Source organism: Phalacrocorax aristotelis, chromosome 3, assembly GCF_949628215.1.
Source record: "Phalacrocorax aristotelis chromosome 3, bGulAri2.1, whole genome shotgun sequence".
In the NCBI taxonomy this organism is placed as follows: domain Eukaryota; kingdom Metazoa; phylum Chordata; class Aves; order Suliformes; family Phalacrocoracidae; genus Phalacrocorax; species Phalacrocorax aristotelis.
Genome location: NC_134278.1, coordinates 2,538,766 through 2,554,723, shown reverse-complemented (window position 1 = coordinate 2,554,723; position 15,958 = coordinate 2,538,766). Strand labels below are relative to the sequence as shown.

The 15,958-nt window shown below is 42.0% G+C and overlaps 1 protein-coding gene across 1 annotated transcript in view; it reads left to right on the top strand.

The window, feature by feature from the left end:
* The window catches only part of INTS9 (integrator complex subunit 9), a 75,484-nt gene that overhangs the window by 15,845 nt on the left and 43,681 nt on the right, over nucleotides 1-15,958 (top strand). Inside the window, exons 5-9 of the mRNA XM_075086504.1 lie at nucleotides 1,270-1,409; nucleotides 3,046-3,132; nucleotides 7,645-7,765; nucleotides 9,820-9,954; nucleotides 15,395-15,506. Coding sequence (XP_074942605.1) covers nucleotides 1,270-1,409; nucleotides 3,046-3,132; nucleotides 7,645-7,765; nucleotides 9,820-9,954; nucleotides 15,395-15,506 — 595 coding nt within the window. The remainder of the gene's footprint in view (nucleotides 1-1,269; nucleotides 1,410-3,045; nucleotides 3,133-7,644; nucleotides 7,766-9,819; nucleotides 9,955-15,394; nucleotides 15,507-15,958) is intronic.

The window sequence follows — 15,958 nt, the reverse complement described above, 5'->3', positions numbered from 1 at the left end:
TGGTTTTGACACCCTTTTTCCATCCTATTAGTAAATGCTTCTAGGATGCTGAGGTGTGGGATGCTTAAACTTGGGAAGTGGTAGTCTGTATCCTCCTGATGCCTCGCCGGGCTGGGATTCAGCTCAGGGCTGAGTGACTCCAGAGCTGAAAACCAAACCATGAAGGAGCAGCATGGTAGGAGTGGGAGCCAGCAGACTCTCTGATGCCATGTAGCGGGTGTATTTCTGTCTGGCAAGCTTAGTAAGGTGAACAGGTGCCCTGTCATGAATCTGAGAATGGTGTTTCACCTACTGTCCTGAGCTTGGAGATCATGCCTCCAACATCAGCTGTGATCATGGATTGAAACCATGAACGCTTAGCTGTGAGTTAAGCAGCTTGTCACCAGAGCACTGTGTCAGCCCTCTGAAAAGCTGAGTGACCTACTTTCTTGCCTTTTTTATTCAAATTGCTGGACCAAGCCTTGTAATCAGATAATATGTGCTTGATGAGTGTTGAATTCCATTAGCTGCTCTATAATAACTGAGTTAGAGGTCATATATCTTGTAAATTTCTGACTTGACACCATTTGTGTTATAGCATTACCAGTAAATATTTCTAATTAAAATTCCTTTAACAATGTGTGAAATCTTCTTTCACTCTCTGAACTACTGTCTGAACTGTCACATCAAAACAAATTGGACCCACCCGCCTGTTTTGTTGTATCCTATGAATGAGCTTAATCGCCTGCTATAGAAAACGTGAATGATGAAGATGCCAAGCATTTAGTTTGGGAAAATATGAGAATTATTTTAACCATATGAATAAATACAACCTACGTCCATCTCTCTCACTCTCCTGGGGTACAGTACCATGAGCCACATAAAAAATGCGAGACACCCTATTAAGTCGCAGTTGCAGAAGTTTTGGTGTCTGCGGAGTGTTCCTCCCTAAGAAAGCACGCACGTCAGGTCTTTGATAAAAGTGTAATCATCATGCCTCTCTTAGTGGCAGCCATTTCGTTACATGAAAGACAGACAAACCCAGGGCATGGTTTCCTTTTCAGATTTGAGAAGGGAACAGTTTTAAGCAGCTTTTAAAATAAATCTTGTTAATTTAAAGGAAATATTAATCTTTGCCACAGCTGAGACATGCCTGCCACCTGCTTTTTTAGTAAACCGGTTGCATTCATGCAATATAAAGTTTTTTTAAAAAAAGAACAAGATGTTTTTGCCATTGCTTAAACTGCATGAAAGGCTTACATGTTGTTTATCTCTTTCCTCTGTTTTCAGACTGAGCTGCTTGACCTCTCCACGGTAGATGTAATCTTGATCTCAAACTATCACTGCATGATGGCATTGCCCTATATCACAGAGTACACAGGATTCACTGGAACAGTGTATGCCACTGAGCCCACTGTGCAAATTGGCAGGTAAAAAGCCCCTTAATATTCTCTACTCCTCGTTCTTCACTGCTAAGGAAACGGTGTAAAGGACGAGATGGGTAGAGGAGTGGTGTATAATGTTCCAAAGAGGCTTTTAGGCAGTAGCTGAACACCAGCCAAGTCCTTAGTGCTGCAAATGTGTTAACTCAATGTTTCCCAACCTCTGGAACCATCTGTCTTCAACATTTACAACAGGTGCTTTGTGTTGAGTCCAGGCGGTAGATGTGGGATAGTAGGTCTTGAGTGGACTGAGACACCTTGAGCAGCAATTACCATATAGCCAACTTCAGACCTTCAAAAACCATGAATCAAAGATCTCTTCTGCTCCTGTCTGCTCCCCTTAAACAAAAGAGGAGACACCAATCTTTTCAACACTAAATTACTTTAAGATTATTGCCTTGTAGTTTTTCAGCATTTGAAATTCATATAATCACGCTTTCCTCCACACTATGGAAGGGAATTTAGGCTGGCTTAATCTCAAACGGCAGTTGAGATACATAAGCACTGAACTCCAAAGAGAAGCACTAAGAAAACCAGCAGAAATATGAGACTCAAGTAGGAAATGTAAGACCCAACAGTGCGGTCAAAAGCTTAATACTCGGTCGTCAAATTTGGTAGTCTTTTCTTACAACGTTGTCTCTTAATTGGGTAAGTCGAGACCAAAGGCTGCAGGTTGGGGCCTCCATGAAGTCTAACAGGACTTGTGCTAAGTGCACCCCTCATGCAGATCGGCTGCCACGTTCAATAATTAGAAACCAGATTAGGCCGTGGTGTCTGAACTACTCTGTAAGCACTTTAGGGCAGGAACCTTTGTCTATTAAAGGTCCTATGCAAACTTTCCATGCCAGAGTAATTCTCCCTTTGTGTAAAAACAAACAGAAACTGAAGGCCCTTGTAGGAGAAAGGAATTGTATTAATACGGACTAGTAGTAGACCTCTGGGGTATTGCTGGCCCATAGCTGACGATAACAAGCATAGTCGGGTTGGAGAGTATACTGGTGCAGTTCTCCCCACCCCAAGTAATTCCACATGCCATTCCTCTGCAGTTAAATCTGTCACTTCCTACCTTCAAGGAGAAGCATGCATACAATTAGAAATGCTCTTAGGTTTTGGGCAGTGAAACCTGCAGTGCCAATTTTTAATGCCTGACATATTTTTCTGTCTCAAATGCTGTGTTGTGCATTTGTAGAGGCGGAGAGTTCACTCTGACAATGTGCTTGGCTTCTCTAAGTGATAAACAGACATCAGCTAACGAGTTTTCTTCATATATTTTGTCTCATTTCATATGACCAGCAGTCAGTAATGAAGAAATCATCTTGCACAGCAGGAGAGAGATTTGGGAGTTCCTCTTGTCCTGCCATTTTCCAAATAACCCATAACCCAGTGGGCCAGATCTTCTATTGTCGCAAGCAGGCAGACAAAATTAGCCTAGCTTGAAACACTCAGTGGAGAAGCAGGGGTAGTATTGTTGAGGGGTAATTGCTGCGGTGCCTCTGGGGGACAAACCTCTCTTTAAAACTGCCTTATAGTGTTACAGTTTGTGTGATATTTTAGAAACATATGGGGGAAAGTTCTCTCCTGTGCAAAAGGCTGCAATACTAATTCAGTTAGGATGTCTTTTCAGACTTCTCATGGAAGAACTGGTGAACTCCATTGAACGTGTGCCAAAGGCTCAGTCTGCCTCCATGTGGAAGAACAAGGAGGTACAGAGGTAAGGAACAAGCTGCCGGGAGAGGGTGACTGTCCTAAAACACCCTAACCAACCTTTAGAATTCACTGTGATGATGGGTCAGCTGCCGCCATTTGAGATTGCTACTGCCATTAAGCAGAAAAAATAGCCTAAGAGGTTTACACTATGACTCCGTGGGTTGGTTCTTTCTTTAATCATTTGCACATTGTTGGTCTTCCAAACAACCACACAAGTTTGATTCTCGGAGGAAGACTTTGTAACGTGGAAGTGTCCCCTCACATAGCCCCGTGATAGTAGATCAAACCAGCAGATTTTTGTATTAACATCATAAAAAGTTGTTGAAATTAGCAAGCTATTTAACCTTGATTATATTCTATTGGAATAACTTTAATTTAAAATTATATTTACATTCATGTTTGCCGAAATGCTAAAAAAGTCAAGACACAACTGTTGGAAGTCGCTCGTGGGCGACCACAGAGCAGTGATGCCTTTCTTCCCCGGGCTGCAGCCTCTTTCACACTTGGGTGACAGAGGTGGTTTTTTGCTTTCTTTCAAGGCTTAGAAACAAATTGAAATCTGAATGAAAATGTTTTTTTGGAAACTCCGTGTCCGTTATTTCATCTATACAGAAAACCAAGTTGCTCAAAATTGAGATTTTCTACATTTAAAATTTTGAAAGCCTATATAATCTAAAAATTATCCATACAGTTTATAATTGCAGATAATGCTTTCTTTGGAAATAAAAACAACTTTAGGTGCACAACATGTTCTGTGGGGGAGACGGTTACATTATTAGCACATATTAAAGACAAGGCCAGTTAATTAGAAAGTTATTTTTAAAAGCTACTTTGTGCATTTTTAATTGATCTCCCATTTTCTATTCCTAATTCTTAATGTGGCTTGATTTAAAAGTTTACCAAAAATCAGTTATTTCATCCATTATAAAAGTAGTCTTGACATTTTCCAATATCACAAAGCAAAGAAATTAAAAATCCAAATTAACCTGTGTTTACCTATATATTGTACTCCCCTGCTGAGCTCAGGAGCTGTCTTATCTCAGCACTGAACTCTCACTCTTCTGAAGGTGGCAAGTAAAACACAGATGTAAAACAAAACTGAAGACAATAAAGTCGATCAGGATTTTGTGCTGGTTGATGTATAGTCTCATCAGAATAGTGGGATTTTCTAATTCTGGGGTCCACTGGCCTGACCAGAACTACTCCTGAAGCTCACAGTGGTGTGAAGAGAGAGGACTGGAGCCATTATTCTCGTCACACTGCTGCATGTGTTTTGTATGCATGGTTTAAGGGAGGATCATATATCTTAGAGCTCATTTAATGTCACTTCCCTGGTGGTCGTATTTTAGAAAAAGTGCTGTCTAGCACTTTGTGTGCTGTTGACTATTCCAGAGGTGAACACAGAGAGGTGATCTTTGTCTGGTTCAATTGCTGTAGAAGGCTGGAGTCTTACTGTTGGAGCAGTGTTTAAAATACATTTTTCTGCCTCATATTGCTTGGGAAGTACCCTAACATTGACACTTCCTCCTTAGTACATCAAGTGGCTGTTGTAATGGAGGTAGGAAGATGGTATAAGAGGCAACCGCTGGGGATAGACAGGACCAACCCTTCTGTACCACTTACAAGACCTCTGTAGAGCCCAGAACACTGCCACAACATCATACGTTGTTGAGAACCTTGATCAAATGGCAGGTCCCTCAGCTTTCAGAAATAAAATGCATACCCTGCCTGAATATGAGATAGAGGCAGAGCAGGGAAACGCTACGTTAGCGGGACAGCAAGGTGTGACTAGTGGCGCTGCAGCTGTTCAGTAACAAAAGTCCACGTATCATAAGCCCTGCCTTGAGGCTGGTACAAACCAATGTTGCCTGTGAGCTGAAATGGGGACAAATCTGAATTCCCTTTCCAACTGTGCCCACCTGTGCTCTGAGTTTCCCCCTTCAGCTCGCTAAGCTTTTGGAAAATGGAGCTCCTATCTACCGCAGAGGGTATACAAGGACTTAATTAATGTTTGCAAAGTGTTTTTGAGATTCCTGGTGACAAGTGTCATGCAAGCGTGAATGGAACTGATTATTAGAGCATGTGAGCAAACATCTACTGATCCACAAATTAACACCTGGCTAATAGCACATGCAGGGTTGGACTGACATCCGTTATTTAAGAAAATGTGATCCTTGGTGAATTTTTTTTTAATACTTGGCTATTGCTAGAACAGAATACTTATTACTTCTGAGTCTAATTTTTCAGGCTGATGAATCACCATTGCTGCTTTACAGTTCAGCTAGTTCTACTCTGATAGTTAGTATAAAACACAAAGTATTATCATCTTCATTAGATAAAGCATTGAAGCATTTTAAATGCAAATACTGTATAAAATATAATAAGTTCATTATAGTGGCTTACGGTTTTCCATTATCAGATCCAGTCTGAACTAATTGCTTAGCAAGTTTTATTACCATTGGTTTTTATTTTAAATGAGCAATCTCATGGAAGCTCTATAGATGCTCAACCAGGATATCTTTCACGCTGATTAGGATTGAGGGGGCTAAAGAGGAAGTTTGCACTTTGTTGGCTACCTGTTTGATGGTTGCTTACATCTTTCTATAAAGTGTCTGAAACAGGCGGTTTCCTGAGCCAGTGCAGCGGACAAGAAAGGCCAGCATTCTCATCTAGTTTGGTACTGCCGTCCTCTCCTCCAAACAAGAACGTATCAAGTCATATACTAAATGTTATCCATTGCATCAAACAGGAGGGACTGTCTCTGTGCAGATGCCCAGTTAAGAATACAAGCCTCTGAGTTTCTTACACCTAAATTTAGTATCCTAACCACTAGACCTTGCTGCTTTGTGATACCTTCCTGTTTGTAGCTGTAGGTTGGCGGTATCTGCCCACATGCATCTGGTTGTTATGAGGTGATCCGTAATAGGATGTTGCCACAGTGGTAGCAGATTCACTCCAGACTTTAAAACATCCTCTAGTAACTTTCTGTACAAATTCTAAAAGCGTGGGTGACAGGTTGAATGCCAGCAGGGGCACGTTAGAGGAACTGACAGTCCTCATTGTCTCTGTGTGCTGCTCAGCAGAGAATGAAACCAGTGGAGACTGGTGCCACTGGTCTCTGTTAGGGATCAGAGTATATTTACAGTGTAGCTACAGAGTCAAGGCTAATAGAAGCTTACTTCAATCACCAAGGACAATTCCCCACTTTTCTCCATTACCTGGAGATACATTCTCCTCTTCCCAGAAGAGAAGTTCCTGAAAGCATCCAACACTAAATGCTTCTTATGGTAGGTTAAAGGCTTTTACAGGCAATTTGCTTCTGTGCAGTGGTGGACAACTATCCACATTGTTTGGCCTTTTGCTGCTTATGACTTCCCAAAAAAGACCTTGAACGCTTTGTTTGTTTCCTTAAGCGCAGTATGCTTTCAGCCAGCATGTGCTGGAATTACAGTTATCGCACTAGACCTGTACAGCGGTCTTGGCAATGGCTGGCCTTAATCCTTTCTTCAGTATCTTAAATTATGGAGGAGCTCACTGACCTAGTAGATATAACAATAAATTAAATTCCTTTAAACAAATTGATCAAAGAAACTTGACCAATTTCCATAAATCTTTGGAAATTGGTTTGAATTAGCCTTTGATTTAGCATTGGTTTAATATACAAAAAAACCCTATTCTTCTTATGCATTTGGCAGCTGTGCTGCTTCCTGCCTCAGTTCATGTTGCTAAGGAAGATTTATTTCCCAGAAGTTAGCCATCTCTCTTACAGCCTGTGACATTACAGTTCACTTCTTCCCTTGACAACGCTGTCCAGCTAACTTGCAATGTCTGTGAAGAGCAGAATGGATGGATTTTACTTTGTTGTAAAACATCTTAAATACTTCCGTGTAGGGGATTTCAAAGAGCTCTGCAGTGTCAGCTAATGTACCCTTGCCAGTGCACTTGGAAGGCAAGTGGGGTGTCTGAGGTGGAGGCAAAGAAACCGAGGTGCAGGGGCACCTGCTCCTGCATGACACTGGTGACAAAAAGGAGAGAGCCAGACTTTGTTCGTGGTCTGATAACTGCATTTGAATCACCAGATTGTGGTTTGCTTTTGTTTTCAAATTTTTCAGCCATGCAAAAGAGACACTGATCCAAGATCCCAGTCATCTTTACCAGTTCTAGTGGTGTGTTTCATGTTGACGTGTCAGATCAGCCAGCATCTTTCATCAGTGCTGAAAATGCCACAAGAGTTGCTATTACACCTTCATCACAGCTACTTCTTTGATGAAAGGGCTGAATAGGAACAACAACAAAGAGAGCTCAAGGAGAGCAGTCTTTGGGGTGAGGCAGAATGGGCAGTGCAGTTCTGCTCCTCAACAGGCAGAAAGTCTTGCTCCTCACTGTGAAGCACCAGGCATATTTAAAATAAAAAGACAAAAAGGGAAAATCTAAGATTTGGAGAATATAAATGGGAGTAAAAGCTGGTGGTCATCATGAAGTTCTGAAAATGCCCACACCCTGTTGATCTTTGCAGATTGCTGCCTGCCCCTCTGAAGGATGCGGTGGAGGTGTCAATGTGGAGGAAGTGCTACACCATGCCAGAAGTGAATGCTGCGCTCAGTAAGATCCAGCTGGTGGGGTATTCTCAGAAAATTGTGAGTACCTGTAAAGCTATCCTCAGGTCAACAGTAACAACTTGTTGTTTCCCAGCTTTTCTCCGCAAAAGCCTTTCCTTTTTTATTTTACCTCTAGATCCTGTGTAAGACCTAGTTACCCTAGCCTAAGAAAGCAAGACAAGGTTATATTGAATGTGTTTCAGTCTGCCTCCCACGAAGGGTTCTTGTCTGGTGAAATCAGACAGTATCCATTTGTTTCTCCTCTTCCTTAGGGAGGCCAATTTTAAGGCAGTGTGCCTCCAAATTTGGAGTTGATGGCTGGCCCACTGAGAGCTGGGAGGATGTACAAAATGCATGTATCCTCTCTGTAAGCCACATCCCCTTCTGAGTTACCGTATCTCACTTCTGGGAATCTTTTGAGTGCTTTAGCCCCCACTTTCTTTTATACAGCAAATCGGGGATTGTAAACAAAATGTAATGGTTCGACATTGAACTTCAAAAACTCCTTTCCCAGGGTTCCTGGCTAACGTTTGTTGTTTGTAATGCCGTTGACTATAATCCAGTGTAGTTCCTCACATGAACTGAACAAACAATTGAGTAGTCTGCAGATACACTGTTCCCTTATAGTTTGTAGGCCACATGTGGGCTGTGGTACCTGCTAGTGCTGCTCAGGGCTCTAAGAAATAAAAAGATGGGTTAAAGTTGTGTACCCAAAGCTTTTTATTTGCTCCCTTTTCTTAAGCAGTGGGCCACTGAAGTTTGGAGACTACTGTTTATGTGTAAGACAGATTAGAACAGTAACCAGTGGTACTGTGTACTAGATCTGGTGGATTTGGGTTTGTGTGGTGCTGCATTACAGCTGGTGAAAAAGACTCCAAGCCACCACTAACATGGCTGCTGACCCAAGTAACGGCTGCAGCTTTGTCCAGCAACCGGTCAGGTTGAGGGCGTTTGGACCTCCTCAGTATGCGTGGGGGTTACTGTTCATTTTCCACTACCCTCACAGCGTGGATGCATCTTGCCTAATTTTAGATCTGTGCATCTGAGCCAAACATTCCTTTATAGTTACCAGGGGAAAAAAAGAGACATTTCTAGAGCATATTTTATCTCTTCCCAAAGCAAATTTTAAAACAATGAGACCCTAATTAGCCAGTTAACCCAATACGTGACAGCATCAAGAATGGTTTGTTGTCCACTTTACATGTCTGCGTATCAGCGCAATCTAGAGCCTTGGTTTACACACTCTGAGGGATGGAGACCCTGTTTTGTTTTGAAAGGCATCCAAGTATCTATTGAGATACTAGAAAAATCATTAGTATTGTATGAATCAGATGCTTGTTCCATTATTCAGTAACCAGAAAGTAGAACACATTAGTGAGGTATACACAGAAGCTTCTTTTCCTTTCTCAAAGCAAGAGTAACACATTACTGTGTATGGTTAAAACTTCTAATGACACCTGAAAAGGAGACAACTGTCAGGTTGCTTATGCTCAGAGCTGAAACTGAAATTTGGATTGAGTTTGCAGGGTGTTGTTTCTAAATCACCAGTAGCTAGCATTCGAAAAGAAATAAAGTTAGAAAGTGAGCAAGTCTGAAGTTAAGTTTATGTTTTCCACAGCAAAATGTGTAACCCAAGCAGAGTTTTCTGTCACTACAGAACTACTTGTCCTTCCTTCTCTTCTGCTGGCCTGTATCAATAAAATGTGACTAAAGGAGTATAGAGTCTTCAAAGATGTAAAGCTCCTACAAGCTTCTTCAGTACAGCAAAGGCAGGCAGAGAATCAAGACCCCGGTTGATTCCTCCATTTAGAGTTATGGCTCAGTGTGAGCTCAGTTAGATGCCATATAATTCACACAGAAGAGAGTCTTTATGAAGGCCCTACCTCAGGAAGAACTTTTGTCAGAGCATGTGTCCTGTTAGACATTGGTAAATAAAAACACCAGTCATAAAGCTCGAGAAACTACCTTCATAAAGGGTTTGAATAGCAGAACTACTTTTAAAATTGATATCACTGATGGTAAAATGTAAAATGACCTGTTCTGACTGCTCTCGGGGGCTCACTCAAGTTAATGGCTCTTACTGTGTGTTTCAGGAGCTGTTCGGTGCTGTGCAGGTCACCCCTCTCAGCTCAGGCTACGCTCTTGGAAGTTCCAATTGGATTATCCAGTCGCACTATGAAAAGGTTTCCTATGTTTCAGGATCTTCTCTACTTACAACACACCCTCAGGTACAACCCCTGACTGTTGTTAGTCTTCTGTAGGAGGAAGTGCCTTTGCTCAAAGAGAATAAAGAGGCTTATTTCGGCTGGGATCAGGTGTAGTGTGGAAGCTGTACAAAGGTACCTCTGTTAGTAACTGGCTGGACTTTTAATGGCATTGAGAACACATACCACCCTGATAAGTGGGCAGGTATCAATAGTTCCTAGGGAAGGACACCTAAAATTCTTTGCTATTGATGATTTCATGTTAACATGCTCACCAGCTGGGAAATTCTCCTTCACCTTAAATAGGAAATTTTCAACAGAGTTAAACAATGGAGCATTAATGACTTTTTTTAAAATCCATATTTCACTGAAGAGTCTTTACAGACAGTTCACAGACTGCTTCTATATCACTTCTGAAACATCCTTCCTTGAGAGAAATGATAGCTAACTGGCTGCCAACTTTTCCACCCTGCTCTGCTAAGGGCAAAGTCTTTATAGTGCTGTAGATGTAATTTCCAGTAAATTAATTCTCTCTAGATCCATAAATTCTTAGTGCAAAGAATGGCTTGAAGTTTGCAGTACTGTGTGCTTCAGAAGTTGTCAAAATAGTTAAAAGCAATATTAGCAGGAGGTATTTTAAAATAATTTAGAAAATGTGTCAGGTTCATGATCAGTAAGTAATTTCCCCCAAGGTGAGTATCTTCTAAAGAGCTTTGCTTCTGAGCATCCTGCATTTAAAAGCTTGATTTCAGGAGCTGAAAAACTGCAACAGATAAACTATCCCTAATAGTACGGCTGTACTTAGCGACATGCAACGTATCAGAGTCTCTAAATCCCTTTTTCTCATCAGCCTCATGCTGGCCTGGGATGTGCTCTTCCGTCACTTTCTAGTGAAGGAGCAGCAGCAGTGTTTGACAATATATAGAATCATAGAATCATTAAGGTTGGAAAAGACCTCTAGGATCATCAAGTCCAACCGCCAAGCCAACACCCCCAGGCCTCCTAAACCATGGCCCCAAGTGCCACGGCTGCACCGTGTTTGAACCCCCCCAGGGACGGTGACTCCCCCACCTCTCTGGGCAGCCTGTGCCAGGGCCTGACCGCTCTGGCAGGGAAGGCATTTTCCCTCACATCCAACCTAAACCTCCCCTGACGCAGCCTGGGGCCGGTTCCTCTCGTCCTGTCACTGGTGACCTGGGAGCAGAGACCAACCCCCGCTTCACTCCAGCCCCTCTCAGGCAGCTGCAGAGAGCGAGAAGGGCTCCCCTCAGCCCCCTCTTCTCCAGGCTAAACCCCCCCAGCCCCCTCAACCTCTCATAAGACTTGTTCTCCAGACTCTTCACCAGCTTCCATATGAACGGAACATTTCTGTGAGGAAAAACGTTGCACTATCAGAAGTAGTTTGGTAACTGAGAGTGTTTTCATTTACAAGAAACAGTGATTCAGTTTATCAGGGTAGACTGGCCATGCTTCATCATTTTCCAAAGGTGAACATTTCTCCAGAAGCTTCTGCTAAAGTCCCCATTTTTAAGGAAATTACTGCCCTGTGGCAGGGAGCGGTGTGCGAATGAACTGCCTGCTAAGAGCACAGCCTGTGGGCAGCAGATCTGCACTCACTCGCTGCGACCTGCAGAAGTGGTAGCAGTTCAACAGCACAGTTTCAGCTTTAACAAGTGCAGGAAAATGTACTGCAAGCCTACCTGAAACCCTTGGGACCTGCTCTGTTTGCTAACAAGAGATGAAACCTGCACTATTTGCTCTGCTGACAGTGCTGCTTGTCCCACATGCTCTACAGGAGCCTCATTTTTTAGCGTACATTCCATTACACTTTGCATTATTTTATATTAACACATAGTTTGAAGGAATAGCTTACCAGAGTGTTGAAATTGCATTCAGTTTGCCCTTTCCTTGTTATTTACCACATCACAAATGTTACCAGGTATCATTTGCATATCAGATATCATCATCATCATCATCTTATATTTGCTTCCAGATGGTTATTGAAGACAATGAATAGTTTTGTCCCAGTGTTAATCCCTGTGAACACCAGTACAAGCTCCTTCAATATGGTGAATCTATAATGACTAGTGTTTGTTGTGAGCGGCCAACCAGGTCTTCATCTATTTGATGTTTGTCAGACAATATGTAATGATAACAATATCTTGAGTGGCACAGAGTCAAAATTGTGTTCCACAGATCAGCATTTTTTCCTCGGGCCATGAAAGTTGTTTGTCTGACCTGTTTCTCCATAGAATTGTGGTGAGCCATCATAACGAAATTCCTGTCTTTTACCAGTGTATGAAAACAGTCACTGTGTTTTTGTTTAAAAATTATGCCGGTGTATTATATCTGTATATTATATCCAGTATATTATATCAGCATGTGTTTATGTAAAAACATATCCAGAGCTTTTTGAATAATAGTAAAACCTTAGCACTTTTCCAGTCTTCTGGAACTCCCTCTGTAATTATTAAAGATGGGCATCAGTTGATCAGGCTCTCATCAGCCATTTTTTCAGGGTGACAAGACACCGATTATTTGGGTGTACAAATTGAAAAAATGCTTCTTCCTCTTACACCTTGTTTAATATACACAGTAATAACCTGGAAAGCATTTCCTTCTCTCAAGGTGCGAACAAGATAATGGTTCATCTCACCTAACCAAAAGTGGGCCCCCACCAATCCTTCCCTCCTTCTCCCGTCTGCCAGCACTGGGATTTAAGGGCTGGCATAGTGGACATGGCAGCATGGGCAGGAATCAACCATCATGAGAAGAGAGTGGGATCGCTTCTTCAGTATAAATTATGGCTTAAAGTTTTCTTGAAATGTTAAGTTACATCTAGGTTACATCTATAATCAGCAGGGAGTTGTGGTGCATCTGTAATAATCAGTCCATCTCTATTAACAACAGATAGACAATGAAGCAATTAGCATAGCTTAGCTTAGGCATGGCCCAGGATGTACAGATTAGCTGGAGCTGGGTGCAGTGAATCCTGGCTGTTGGGCTCAGCTTGGATGCAGGAGCAGCAATATCTTGTGAAATCCTCAGCAGGTCTGTAGGAAGTGCAAGTGAAGGGTTCAGCAAGGCTGTATTCGTAGCTGCTGAAAATAACTGAAGAGCCTTAAAGGGTTTGTTCAAGAGTTCGGTCTGGCACCATTAATTGTTCCCTTCACTTCTGTCTTCTGGCAGATGGTTTCTATTGGAAATTTTGCCTCACCCTCTACTGAGGCTACAATTGACACCATTGCCGCTGAAGGGGAGAACAGGAGTTGACAGCACAGGTTCAGGCATGTCACTAAAAGCCTTTTAAGACATATTCTTTACATTAACCCTCAAAAATCGATGCAAGCCCTTTCAGTGCAATAGCAGCTGAAATTATGCGTATCTAATATGGCATAATCATTATCTACATTATCACAGGCAGATTCGATATTATTTTTTATTGCGTTATTGGCATTTTGTTTTCATGGACATGCTATAGAGAGTCAGAGATTGCAATATATCTCATGTAACAGGTCTGGTCCTATAAGGTAGTGCACAGCATAAACTTCTGTCGAAGCTGATAGGAAATTCCCCTGCATGTTTAACAGAGCAAGGTCTTCCTCAGCTACTTAAGAATGGCAGTCAGGGGCTGTGAGCAGGGGATTGACTGTACAGTGGTCTTCTAGCTTGAGTGGAGGAAATCTCTTCATCAGTCTCTTCTGGTAGGAGTCTTTCCTGGTTGGTGAGACTGAAGAGAGCCGCTTGAGAATAAATAACCATAAAATACGATGCAGCTGGCTGCAGTTGCCCACCTTTGCTTGAATAGTACCTGTGAGAAGTTCGTCCCAGCCCAGAGCGAGGCTAAAAGTTTCTTTTCACCGTAGCTGAACTGCGTCTGCAGAGAGAGAAGTAGATTTTGCCTTTTCAAGACTGAATTATGCTACATTTTGGGTACCAAGAATATATATTTAGTATCAGGTCACACTTAAGTATAATTTCTGAATATCTACTCTAGGTTTGCTAATGGAGAGAAATGGGTATGCATTTTCATTCTGCTTTAATAAAATGCCAGTATAAAACATGTCAAATGATTGACCTCAGTGAAAAAAGTGTGAGCCTTTATGCACAGCCGAGGCAGAAGTGACGTTTGCTCTAACATTATTAGTCTGTCTGCCAGCGGCCAAGTTGCCACACTCTTCCCTTGGACCATTAGTTGTTCATCCCTCTGCTATATCCGTGAGCCACAGGATAGACTGTGCAGATATAAACTCTTCTGTCCCCCAGGAAGCGGGCATGGCATGGATAGATGCTTGTGATAGTTACCCTCAGCACTTTAACCGCATTATCTAGGCTTGTACCTATGGCTGTGGGTTGTCGGTACAGCATACGCTGTAGACCCAGCGGATCAGGGGTCATAGCCCTGTGAAGGCATCTATTTCACTTTGACATAGCTTAGCCTCTAACACAGTCTTCAAAGAAATGTATTGGAGGGGGGCGTAGTGCTAATCCGATTCACTAGAGGAGACTGGTAAGCCAAGTTATATTTTCTCTATTATTTTAGCTCCGGTGTTGCATTGGGAGCTCTACTTTTTTGTATGGTTTTTTTGTGCAGTTGAAGCTATGATTTTTCACCCGTTTTTAGCTACTGGCTTTTAAGGAAATACTTGTCTGTTTGGCTTGATATTATAGCTACATTAAAAAAAAAAGCATAAGTGATCACTTCTTAGATTATTATTTCTTAGATAAATAAACAAAATTTACCAATATTAAGGAATGTAAATCAATTTCTCTTTTCAGCCAGCAGTAGCCATTTACCGTTTCACAAAACCAGACTTCTAAAAAGGCCTGTGCAAACAATCTGAAAGGAGTATTTGAAAGTCATGGTTGTAATACTGCGGGCAGAGGAACAGGCTTCACAGTCAAGGGAGAACCTTGTGCGGTATTCGGATTCATACATAAAATTGAGAGCTTCAGGCCCAAAGTCCTTTGCTGATCTCACCTCTTCCAAAGAGAATCCACTGAATGGTTGAGGAAAACGGTACTGCCCCTGTAGATGGCGAGCCCTGGAAATCAAAGCTGACACCTGGATTTGCAAAGGGAAGCAAGCTGGGAACTAGTGGGGCCAGAGATAGGAATGCCAGTGTCAAACCATTCCTGGCTGCACTGCCACACCCTCAGCAAATTACTGCCTTTTGGTGTTCAGCTCCTGAGGCCATGAGCCTATGGAGACTACTTTGAGATGGATCCGGTTACGGGTCTGTTGTTTGTTTTGGGCTGTGGTATGCAGGTAAACAGTTGTATGTGTTTTATGAACTCCAGTTAGGTTTCCACAGATGGAGGAATGTTAAGTTTAAAGCGTTCCATGTGTTTTCTGTCTTGCTCACTGTATCTATTATGTATTGCAGTCTTCTTGCTACAGAGCAGAGAAACCTGTGTTGTAATTCTCACGTTACTCATTTTATTCCCCTGTGATCTGTTTCAGCCCATGGACCAGGCTTCTCTTAAAAATAGTGACGTTCTCATCCTGACGGGTCTTACACAAATCCCTACTGCTAACCCGGACGGCATGGTAGGAGAGTTCTGCAGCAACTTGGGTAGGTCGTCGAAAGAAGTCTTTTGCCCATTTTATCATCCTTTTCATTGCTTTGGGTGGGAAATAATTCTGAGATTCCTGGAATTGAATAAGTTGTCCAGCTATAGCTTCTGGCATAAAACTAGCTGTTTAGATTTTACGATGTGCTCCTGATGTCATTAATACAGTAAGTGCTTGGAGAGACACAAGTTGTACCTAAAATGTTTTGGAATGGAACAGGTATAATGAGATTTAATCATGTGCTGCTCTTGGTTTGCTAAGTATGTCGCTTAGCTGCCAACAGACTACGTGTTGCCTCAGTTTTGGATATTGTTCCCAGCTGAAATATTACTATTTCCTTCCTGTATATCAGCCAGTCTAAAATCTTTACATGGTTTTTTATGACTTTCAGTTTTGAAAACAAGCACATCTGCTTCCCTTCTTACACCTGATTTTTAAATATATCAAAAACAA